Below are 12101 nucleotides of genomic sequence, written 5' to 3'. Positions count from 1 at the left end.
TGCCGCTTGCAAAAAACAAACTTGGAGAGCATTTGCAGTGAGAACACATAAGGATCTGTTGTCATTTCAGTTCTATTCAATTTTTCCATTAGTGATGTGCAAGATGCAACAGAATATAGATATATTAAAAAAATCTGGTTTTCACCAACCTGGGAGCTAGAAGACAGAAACAGATTTCAAAACTAGTTTCATAACTTGGATAAATGTCTAAAGTTAGCAGGCTGAAATCATCATGGCTAAGGCAAAATATTATGCCTGGGAAGAACTGAAACATACAGTATAAAATGGGGAGAACTAGGTGGCAATATGTTGGAAAAGGTTCTGAGTGAAAGCTTCTGTCACAAGAAGAAAATTATTTCTGGGATGTATTTATAGACATTCTTCTCATATATAATACATGGGACATAATTACTGCACTGTAGCTGGTATTGATGCCTCAATTGGACTGCTATAAGGAGCCTTATACCTTAAGACAAAGACAAAAGTCATACTGGAAAGAAGCCAGAGTAAAGCTGTAAGAATAAACCATTTATGAGTGCAGTCTATGAGGAAAGTGAACAAAATTGTTCTGTCTATGAGCAGATGACACACGTATCTGCACATATAAACAATTGTATAAATACATATATATTTAAACACACATATTTATTAAAACATATGTGAACAACATAACAAATATTGTCCATTTCCACTGGGAGTACGCAATAAGGAACGCAGCAAAGAAAATTTGGGTTGGATATTGGAGAAACACATAAATGCTGTTAGACATTTGCACAAGCTACATGCAAGTGTTGCAGATTTCCTCCAAATAGGTGCTTTTACAAATCAGTTAGACAAATAGCTCTTGCGGGTGATATCAGTGGTTTTCAAACTGTGATCTGTCACCTCCTTAGATTCTGTGAACTACTCCTAAGAGGTCCCCGAAAGACAATTAGCAAAAGCAAACCTCTTCTCAGCATATACAACACTTCTCATATTCACGTTCGTGGGCCCACAAATTGAAAATGTTTGAGTAACACTCATCAACATATATCCGATTCAGCCTCAGCACAGAGATTAGATTAGACAATCTCTTGAGGCCTAGAAACCTCCAATTCTTTTTACTCCTATGTGAAAAATTACACACACCCCCTGCGAACCGCTTTTTTTTACTTGTAAAAATGCAAATAGGAGTATTTTTCCACCTCACAAGAGATCGTGTCAGTAAACACGTTATAAACTGATCAGATGCAATGGCAGTTAAACGAACTAAAGTGTTTTATACGAACTAAGGGAGTTTATTTACCTCCCCCTTCCATTAGAGGTTTTTTTAGGTTTTGAACACCTGGCGGAACTTCACCTCCTGCCCGGGCAGCATCTGTCACACGCATTACGGGCAGAAGGAATCCCACTGCAATGGCATTACATTTACGATTTTTATTTAAATGCAAGTAACTAGGCTCTTTCGCTATGTCATAAAGCCTGTACTTCCCTCCGTGTGCGCGCGAAGACGATATTCGGCCCCGGCCACTACGCTGGCGGCCGCCCCGGGAGGCCGGGCCCACCCGCCGCCCCGGGGCCCCCAGGGGCCGCGCTTCCACACCCCGCCCCCGCTGCCGTGCGCCGCGGACCCGGGTGGCACCTCCGTGCCAGCGAACAATAAAAAAAACCCGGCAGAAGCTTTAAGGAAAGGGATGGAGGGAGGGGCGTGGGTGGGCGGGCGGCTGCGTTCCCGTGGTGAGGGCCCCCCCCCCGAGACCCCTCAGCGGCAGGCCGGCGGCCCCGGCGGCCCTGAAGGGCCGCAGAGGCGCCGCAGCCCGGGCGAGGGCGCAGAGCCCGCGGTGCCGACAGGCTCCCTTCCCCGGCTGCTTGTGCCACCTTCCCCCGCCTCTCCGGCCGTATAAACGGGGCGGGCGCCTGCCGCCGCGTCCGCCAGGCACGCTGCCTGCCTGCCTGCCTGCCTGCAGCCGCGGGCCGGCCCGCTCTCCCCGCCTCCCTGAGGCGCGGCGCGGCCTGGCCTGGCCTGGCCTGGCCTGGCCTGCTGTGGCGGCGACGACACCTAGGCCGGGCGGCTCCATGGCTTTCATCCGCAAGCGGCGGCTGGAGCGGGAGCTGTACTCCAAGGAGAGGTGAGCAGCCCTGCCCCGCCAGCCCCGGCCACCCCCGCTCGGCCTCCGCCGCAGGGTCGGGGGGGTGGCAGCGCTCCCCGCGGGGCAGCACCGGCAGCCTCGCCCGCCGCTCCTTCGCCGGCGAGAGGGGGCCGCTGCCGCCGTGCCCCGGCCTCCACACACCCCCGCCCCCCTCCGGTCTGCCCCCTCCACCGGGGCGGGGAGGCGGAGGGCCCGGCGGAGCGCCGCGGGCGGCAGGGCTGCCTCCCTGGAGGCAGCCGGCCTCGTCGGAGCGCCCGGGTCGGAGGCCGGCTGCTGTGCTGGGCTTGGCCCACGCTGTTGTTACTGTTTTAATCGGCTGGCTGATATTCCCGCGAGTTAAGGCAGTAAAGGCTGTAGAACAGACCTGGGGAAACGTGAACGCCGCTCGCCTTGTGTAAACTGCATGAAAATTGCGTGTGTAGATTTTTGTTTGTTTGTTCTCAGTTGTGTGAGCAGCATGGAGTTACAGCTCTGCTTCACTATAGATGGAGTTGGTTGTTTGTTTTGTTTGGTTGGTTTTTTTCCCCTGAGCATTATGATCGGCGTATTGTCAGCCCTTAAATTACAGACTCTGTGATGGCTCTTTAAAGTGTTGAAGTCAACTTCCCCGTTCCTGCTTTCTGACTGTAATCTCTATTTTGTGTTCCTGTGGCTAAATGAGCATACAAGAAAGGCTTATCACACGTGCCTCAGTATACCCTGAATTTACTCTCTTATTTTTAGCTACTGTCCTGCTTTCTTTTTTTGTGGCTTATCTGCATCTGGCTTGTCAGAAAGTTTCAAAGCCCTTTGCAATCTTAATATTGCCACGTAGGAAATCTCTGTAAGGTGAGAGCAGTAGGTCAGCGTGGGTCCCGCAGTGGAGGGACACGGGTGTCTTCTCTGGGGGCAGAACCCTCCCGCTGCAGGAACTGGGGAGCCGTCAGGCACCGGAGCTGGACATCAGGCGCATCCCGTGCGAGTCCTGTGCAAATTCCTGATGCGCCTGATGCTGCCGGTTATGCAGCGCTGTTTATTGTTGGTGAGAAAACCACATGACAAAAAGCTTGGCTCACTTTGTCCATATAAATTCTGATTCATAGCTATTCAGCCTATAAAGCCACTACAGCTTTTGAAGTGTTTTAGAAGTACAGACATATTCTGGATCACTTCTTCTCTTCTTGTATCTCTTTTCCTGGCTGCTGTGGGGCTTATTGGGGGCTGCTGTGGTTTCAGTTGTCTGTGAGGGGCTGCAGGGCAAATGGACAAACTTCCTGTGTAGAAGGAAAAAGAGAAGGATTTTTAATTTTGAAGTAAAACGTCTTAAGTATAGGAAAAGCTAGAAAAAATGGCTATTAGCTCTGTTAAGGATTTCATGTAAACAGTCTCAGGTTTTTGAGAAGTCGAGAAAAAGGCCAAAACTCATCAGTCTTGCCCCAAGGAATGCAAGTGGGATCTAAATCTCTTCTAAAAAGCCCTGAAAACAAACCCAGCATATCAATGTCTGTAGCATTACTGATTTGCAGTTATTGAAAGTCTTTAATGAGAAATAGTTTTCTTTGCTCATATTTGGAAACATTTTAGGATCTTATTATTTGAGTTTGTAATTTGAGCACTTCATGAAAGATGAGTCGTTCTCATTTGCACTGGTGGCTTTTCCTATCTAAGTATCTGCAAACTCATTTCTCTGTTTCTTCCCCTTCCCTAACAATAGATATTTGTGTAAAATAAAAGTAAATCTGTATGTATTTTGTACCTGTATCAGGTCTTTTTCCCTCCCTCTCTTCCTGTGCCTTTCTAAATTAGGAAATCTTAAAAACATTTAAGTGATTTAAAAGGTTTTGGGCTCTGAAATATCAAATGAGAAACACCAAATTCTGTCTCCTCTTTTCCTTGTAGTCCTGCCTTAAAACAGTAAAAAAAAAAAAAAAAAGCTCTTTATATCACTTAAGCTCTCAAAGGCTGTCCCTTCAATTTTCTTTTCACCTTCTTGCTGGCTAATTGTTTCAGAGACAACAACTCCTGCTTCAAAGATTCTCTTGATTTACGTAATCTTGGTGTAGGTATTTTCTAGCAAGATGACAAGGACTCTCTGAAACTTTGTGGCAACTGGATTTCATGTGTGGTTTGTCTTGTTTGTTTGTTTGGGGTTTTTGTTAGGTTATTTGTAGGTTGCCTTCTACAAAAATGTAAGCTATGAAAGTTCTGGTTAAGAGTACTGTGAAACTTAATGGATAAAAATTTAATCTTATGCAGTTGCTTTGGGGGGAAGGAAGATCAGATCAGTTTTAAGTGATCTGAAAAAATTTATTTCCTCTTAACTAATTAGTTGGACTGCTTTAATGTCTGGTTACATAAACCCACTTTTCTGACTGTATGCAGTTTTCTGGAAGAAAATAAGAAAATACTGAAAAGTCCTGTGTGCGCACACTGAGAACAAGCAGCAGGTTTTACTTTACATGTGATTAAACAACCCCACTGAGCAGGGTTCATTCTGGCAGGAGTTATCCCTTCAAATTCATCTGTATTGGTAGACATCTGTTTTCACTTTGCCTAGGTGTTCAGAGTAAAGAAAGATGAGATGATATGTCCCTTTTTAATTAGTGTTTTGTGGATGCTTACATAATTTAATCTTTACAATATTCAGCATTCATGAGTAGGAATCCTTTTTTACAAACAATTTTAGTTGCAAAACTTCAAATTAAATGGTGTGTGTTTGGCTCAGGTTGTTGCTCTCTTTACAAGTCGAGTTCTTGGCTCTGTTGGCAGAGTGCCCAAAGATGGCCAAGTCTGATGCTTGATGCAGAGGCTCTTTATAATACAGTTCCGCTAGTTTGTCTTGCGTGCTGCTTGGCCTCCTGTTCGAGGGGTTCGTGTCTTCTGTTGGGAACATCACTCACGCAAAGCAACATGCTGGCAGCATGTAGGTCCTGTGGATAGATCTTTTGCATGACAGTTGCTTGGGCATTTGGGTATTTTTTTTCAAACCTGTAGCCTTATCTTACTCTCTTGGGACAAAATGTACATAATGAAGACTTTTATTCAAACATCAGCAAATGAGTCCTACAGCTGGCCTATAGATACTTTGTTCTTGTTAGGAGGAGGTTTAATTTTACAATTGGCTTTACATAGCTATGGGTTGCTGCTGGTATGGGCTGGCCTGCTTTTTCATCCCTGGAAATGTCCTTCCGTTATCAGGATTGTACTTCCAGTATCAGATCAAGTGATTGTGCAAGGTCTGTTGGATAAGCCACTTGAAACCCTTGTGTCCAAGTGGATTTCCAGCATATGCTTTCCTGATGAAGTGATGGAAATGGTAAGAATTCAATCACAGGTTAAGAATTTAAAGCAGGATCAATGGGATACCTTCTCTGGGTGGTATAAATGGGATTTTGCCAAGATACTAGTCCCTGCATGTTCATTCCTGTGTCCAACATGAACAAGTCCAGTGCTTCAGTTGGTAGGTGACATTGGTATATAAAAGAAATTGTGAGTTTCTTGGGTTTTTTTGTTTCCCCCTTCCTCCCCGCCCCATGTTGTTGGATCTCAGATGAGATCTTTTCAAACTTAAGTACAGAGGAACATGCACATCAAGCAAAGTAACAGTAAAATTTTCAAGTAGACTAAGCCCGATAAAGACACTGTTTATTTGGAGGATATTTTATAGCATCTTAGCAGGATTTATAAACCCCATGTTGTAAAGTGTGATTTGCTGTTTTGTTGCATACTCTGAACAATGCTAGGAATGTTTGGGTGCTGTTTGGGTTCCCAAACCTCGAGTATAGGGGATGACATCATATGAGGTGAAGTTTTGCAAGTGTTTTTGTACTACTTAGTGTGGTGCCTAGTTTTCCGATGTGTCTTGGGTGTGTTCTTGACCCATATTCCTCAGCCCTTTTCTGAGTGGCAATTATATTGGGAGCTTTTCGAAAAAGGCAAAAATAGACAAGCCACTTTCAACTTTGTGTTTGGAGGAGAGCAACCAGAGTTCACTGCTTTGTTCATTTACCAGCTTTACCTGTGTCACCCCTATCTTTCTGCTGCTGTAGATTAAGTTCTGTTTTTCTTGGCGAGGTTCTTGCCCCCCCCGCTTTTGTTCCCTGAAGCTGTTTCTCAAACCAATACTGATTCCCTTCACAAGAAAACACCTTCCAGATCACTTCCATCTGAATTTTTCAGATTTTCTTAATATAATTTTTCTGGGACAATATAAAGACAGGAATCTGAAATAAGTCTTCAAGCAAAATTATATTAGCATGCTTTAATTTACCTCTCCCCTTAAGTGTAGGTGCTAATCTTTTATGCTCAAACAGCTCTTTCATACGCTATTAGAAGATTAACTCTTTACTCCACCAGGTTCTGTATGCTTCTAACACTGGGTGGGAATTGAAGATGTTTTAACACAAAAGCTGTTAGAAACTGCATTAAAGTTATCAGGGGTGGGGGGTGTGTGTGTGTGTGGCTACATTATACTGATTATCCACTGCCTCCCCTCCTGCCTCCGAACATACACCACCAGACAGACAAAACTGTGACTGAACAATCTTCCTTCTGTTTCAAACCTGGGAAACTCCTTATGTTCTTTAAAGTAGGTGGGTTTTTTTTTCCAGCTATGTGAGTTGTTATGATAGGAGATGTTCCCTTACCTAGCATGTTCTTCTCCCTGCCGCCCCCTGTCCAGCTGCTTCTGCTGTTGATTTTGAATACAGGGTTTACATTAAATCTGAGATGTAACAGCTTAAGTGGCCTTCCACCCACTCTAAAGCTCAAGGCTTTGCCCTGGTGGCAGTGGTGGCTACCAATTCATTTCATCCTGGAAAGTGAAACTGCCTCTTTCTCAGCGTCTCTGACAGCAGAACTGCTCTGCGGGCTTGCCACTCCCAAAGGGTAAGGTCTCGTTCCCGGCCACCTTGTTCTTTGTTGCCGACCCCTTCACGTTGTAACATCTCTGGTACTTCATGTTCCCTTCCATGGACTGACCCAGGTTACTAAATCTGTGCAAAACTGTCCTGGGGAAACTCCACAGCTCTGAGCAGAAGCTTGTATTCTGATCTATCTGCTACTGTGATAGCTTTTTCAGTTGGAAGTGGGTGGTGTCCACAACTGTAAGTAGTTTTTGAGCGTTACAAGTTGGTGGGCTAGGTTGGACCAGTGAAGCTACTGAAGCTTTTTTTTTTTTCCCTTAAGTTCCGATTTCGAATGATCACATGTATTAGAAAATACCATCTTCTCAGAAGTTTTCTAAAAGCTTGTTTGCTATTGGCGAGACTTTGAGGATAAAGACCAGACTATTCAGCTATAATATAAGGCATCGAGCATCTTCAAGCTCTCACTCACCCCTTATAGGTGCTTTCATGGGGTTTGAGCTTTCTTTGAAAATCTTGCCTAATTTGTCTCTCTTTGTAATTTTTGAAATAGTATATTGTTTTTTTAAAATAGTCTAGTATGTCAAACTCAATATACAAGAGCAAATGGTAACTGATCCCTGAAGACAGGACTGTGGCTTACTAACTTTAGCAGTCTGTTGCGAGCCATTAAATAACATGGTGATCACAACATTTGTGAATATATAAACCTGTGAAATGTGTCTTTATTAGGAAGCCAGCATAAAAATATCCTGTAATATACTTTAAGGTGTGAGTTTTATTGCTTAATTTCAAAGGATTTTGTGTCAACAGATATTTGAGTTGCTTTCCAAGAGAAGATACAGCATTACCCTTTTCTGAGTAGATTTTTAATAAACACTGATTAAATCATTTATACTTGGGAAGTTTCAAGTAACAATTGAGTTATACATTTTGAAAATGGATTAAAATGAACCACTTGCTGATGATAAGAAAAATATCTCAATCTTGATCCTTTTCTGTTTGCCTGAAACAGAACAGTTTCTGATATTTGATTATTGCTGTATTAGAGGAACACAAAGTTTAAGAGCAGCAGGCAAATGTAGAAGATCCCTTTGATTTTTATTTAAAAATGCAGCAGTTTGTGTTAGAACTAGAACTGTTTTTTTAGATACTAGTTCTTGCTGATAATTTAAAAGGACAAAAAAATAATTTTTTAATTTTAGATAGGATAGTATATTTGTACACTTCCTGGTTAATACTTATGGTTTGCTTTTGCGGGGGCTGGGGGGGAAATGATATTTTTTTGGATAGGTGTCTTTATTTTTTGGCGGGGAGCCAATTGCATTATTGAAGTTGTCCAGTCCTTCTCAGTGGAAGACTAACTAGTCTGACTAGTTGCTGAGGTTGAGGGGTCAGACTTGAAGGCAAGGGCGAGTAGACTGGGAACAGACTTGCTTAGTCTTACTTGACTTGACATTGGCTTTGTGGTCCAGGCTGTTTTTCCAGGGCAGTGTGGCAAGTCCTAGGCTTACAGTGTGTACTGTTAATTACTCAGCACAGTACAGCTGCTCAATGGCTGAAGACCAAAATACATTTCTCGACTGTTACAGATTCGATCAATTTCTTATGCAGGGTATCATGCATTCTCTTCCTACTGTTACTTTTTGTGGTTTGGGGGTTTTCTTCCTCCTGTCATGTGCAGAAAAAATTAATTACTATTTTAGATCTATACGAAGTGTGTGTACAAAGTCTTGTCGTAGCAGTTGATAGTATATACATTTTGTATGTCAGTCATCCTGATATCACAGGTGTCTTTGGAATACCTTTTTTAGCTCTTTGGAAGATAGCCTAAAGTCCAGCTGCTTAGTTGCATGTTGAAGATCCCCATTGCTTTAATTGTATAGCTATTGTGATTGATTTCCTGTTTTTTCAGGCCTTCACAACACTGTGTTTGCCTACTCGTGCAACATACCAGAGACTGATCTGTTCCCTTTCTGTCTGCAAATACTTGTTAAATCTCCCGGCAAGCCTGAAGTACCATCCTGTGCAGTGATGGTTCTCAAGAGGGACCCTGTTGATACAATAACAGTGGCTCTACTTACTTATGGGGAAGAAGTCTGTTCTGTGAAGATAAAAAGCTCTGACTGTACTCTAATAACATCTGATGAAACTTGACTTTTCCTTTTTTTGACAGCCCTATGAATCATTAACACAGACAAATGAAATTTAAATACTTAAGCTGTAAGGACTGAGATAAGTTGAGAAGTTCCAGAAGGCTATTCCAGAGATCATGCTTCATAATCTCCAAAGTTCATAATTAGCAGTGACTTGAACTGGTCTAGATTTGTTTGCCAGTGGTTGAGATGCAAGTCTGAAAATTTTGGTTCCACTTACAGTGTCATAACTAGAACTTGAAAACATATTTGTAGAAATGAAGGTAAGAGGGACTATCGTCAGGAGCAATTGAAAGAGAACAGCAAGTGAAAAGGAGACACGAAAAGCTCCAGGGAGCTGGAACACAATGGCAGTATCATGAAAAAGAGTTAAAGGTAGTCTTGATTTGTGTACACAAGCAGTTGGACTCCAGGAAAAATAATAGTAGTATTTTTTCATGGCTAGTGATGTCTTTAATCATACGTTCTTTTGTCCTGAAGAAGCAGACAGTGAAATCATGTGGTTTGAGGGATACTTTATGGCCATGAAAGGTGGAATTTTGAAAGGTGCAGTTTTTATGACAGAATCTTTGGACAGGCTGTAAGTTCATCCCAATTGCAATGGGTGCTTGAGAAGAGTAGAGACTGGTGATTTTATTTGTGGAGATTTGATGTCTGGCTCTGTCTGCCTGCAGAAGTGAACTCATAGCAGCCTGAAAATATAGGAAAATGCAGTTAGAGTAAATGGAGTTGAAAGTAGGAGAGTAGCAACAAGCACAGAAATGCTTGGAAGAGACTGCAGAACCACCTGGAAGACTTTGTGGAGAGTGTGGGGGGAAAGATAAAATGTGGAAAATGCACTTGGCCTATATGACATACAATATTTGAAGAAAAATGCTTTAATAGCTGCCAGCCATACAACCCTTTTTCAAGATAGCAAAGCTGAGATCAGAAAGTGAGCATGAGGTTACGGCACAGGAGGTCACTGGTCTCCAGGAAGAAGCTCTACAGCGATGCTGTCTCTGTAAATCTGGGTAGTGTATAGTCATGTGGAAGAGACACAGAGAGACTAACAGCAAAAGGGTAAACTGGATGCTGCTAGTAAATATTGTATTTAAAAGGGAAGAAACCTACAATTTTCCACAATACCTAGTTAGCCTATATGAAGAGTTTATCTTGGGTTTTTGTGCATACCTTGTGCATTATTTTTTTCATTAAATCATCTGATTCACCAGGAGTGAGGATAATGCCAGGGAAAGTGTACCTGAAATCCTTTCCAGTAGCCCACAGCTTCTGATTTTGGGAAGGTGAATTGATGCATAAGGTGTGGAGTATAAAGGTACAACAGTTTCTAGGGGATGGTTGTCCTGAAAACTTTGTAAGAGTACTTTCTTGGTTTGTGTATTTTGGCTTATGTAAGCATGTTGTAGTTACTGTGAATAACAGAGCCAGTGTTTTGCTGCAAAAGCATGGCTTATCTTGAATATATGAAGGATTCCTGCATTTACCAAAAAATTAAAAGGAAAGTCTAATAATTACCAGTGTTGCCAACAGGTGAGTTTGGAAAGAACATAAAAACATGGGAGGTTTGTCAAAAGAATAGGTGGAGATAAAGGAAAGAGTCCAAGAATTAAGAATTTCAGAAATGAGTTCTATTGACCAGACGTTACTAGTTTTCTTGGAAGAAAAATTGTGGGACCATGAACATCATTGCTGTGAAGGACATTGTTCCCTATGTCAATAGTATCTGTTCCCTGATGAAAGAGAGTAGACGAAGATTTTTTTCAAACAAATCTGGGTATTACATTTGTTCTTAACTTTATTTAAATATTTTGGCTTTTGGGTAATAAGCTCACTGTGTATGCTTATATATACTAGAAAGAAAAACAGTCTGATGGTGAATTGCTCTTTGTATATCTTAACATAGCTTTATTAAGAAGCTTTCAATCAAAATGTGATAGCACTTGCTAGATCTGAGTTTGCAAAATCCAAGAAATCTTAAGTTTGTCCCAGATGATTTCAAAGGGATAATGTGTTGAAAAATGGGATTTAATGGTAACTGTGTGGAAGCTGCTATGGTTTCAGACTCCTCTTCCTCTTACCTTGTAGACTGTTCCTAGTGAAGCGTTTTTTCCTCAAAATGCAGAGCTAGACTTTCTATTTTAGCTTCCTGAAGGTGAGTGATCAAAATAAATACGAAAAGAATGATTTGGCTCCTTCAAAGGCACCAAGGCCTCAGAAACTTGGAAATTCAGTTTACAGCTGCTGAAAGGTGGCAGTAAGTTTGAAGAACAGAATTCTGTGAGAAACAGAAGGCAACTGACGTTACGTCTTCTAGGGAAGGATACATGAAGGCAAAGCCTCTAAAACCCCATTGGAAACTAGGGATATTCAAGAACCATACAATAACAGCAACTAGGGTAGAGGCTGAAGAGACTTTTTGAGATGTGTGTTGAATTTTCTTGGGGAGTCTTGTATGGCATATACTGTTCTAACATTTTAACATCAGCCGTTTCTTAACGGCATCATGAAATATCTGTTTACAGGAGAGGACAGGTAAAGATAAATGCCATTTTGAAAAAGGAGCAGAGCATTAGGACAAAGTGTTTTGGACACACAAGCAGTTTTGATTATATGGACCCACTGTTACTTGTAGTTACAGTAGACCTTTATTGTTATGTTCTGTTTAACATAACAGACAACACATATCTTATGTGAATAACATGTATTTTCCAATAACGCTGGTTCTTCTATTGTGAAATATGATTTTTTTAATGAGCAGGCTATTCAGTACATTCAGTTCATTTTGTGAACTCTTGACATGTTTACTGCTATCTGAATACTGCTCTGGGGACGCTTGGGTTTATTAGTATTGTCACGGGCATTTCTCATGGAGCATATCGCGAACACAATACAAAAAGCTCAAAATGTGGATGTGAATAAATGGGTAAGTCCTTCTGCAGATCAGACCAGCACTGCACACAAACAAGCTG

At 42.1% G+C, this 12101-nt stretch overlaps 1 protein-coding gene across 1 annotated transcript in view; it reads left to right on the top strand.

Annotated features, from left to right (window-relative positions):
- The first annotated feature begins 1727 nt into the window (after positions 1 to 1727).
- Positions 1728 to 12101, top strand: part of NSMAF (neutral sphingomyelinase activation associated factor) — a 40225-nt gene continuing 29851 nt past the window's right edge. The window contains exon 1 of the mRNA XM_069779382.1: positions 1728 to 2108. Within this exon, the coding sequence (XP_069635483.1) occupies positions 2056 to 2108 (53 nt within the window). The 5' untranslated portion in view covers positions 1728 to 2055. The remainder of the gene's footprint in view (positions 2109 to 12101) is intronic.

This window comes from Haliaeetus albicilla, chromosome 3 (assembly GCF_947461875.1).
Source record: "Haliaeetus albicilla chromosome 3, bHalAlb1.1, whole genome shotgun sequence".
In the NCBI taxonomy this organism is placed as follows: Eukaryota; Metazoa; Chordata; class Aves; order Accipitriformes; family Accipitridae; genus Haliaeetus; species Haliaeetus albicilla.
This window is presented reverse-complemented; position numbering and strand designations above follow the sequence as displayed.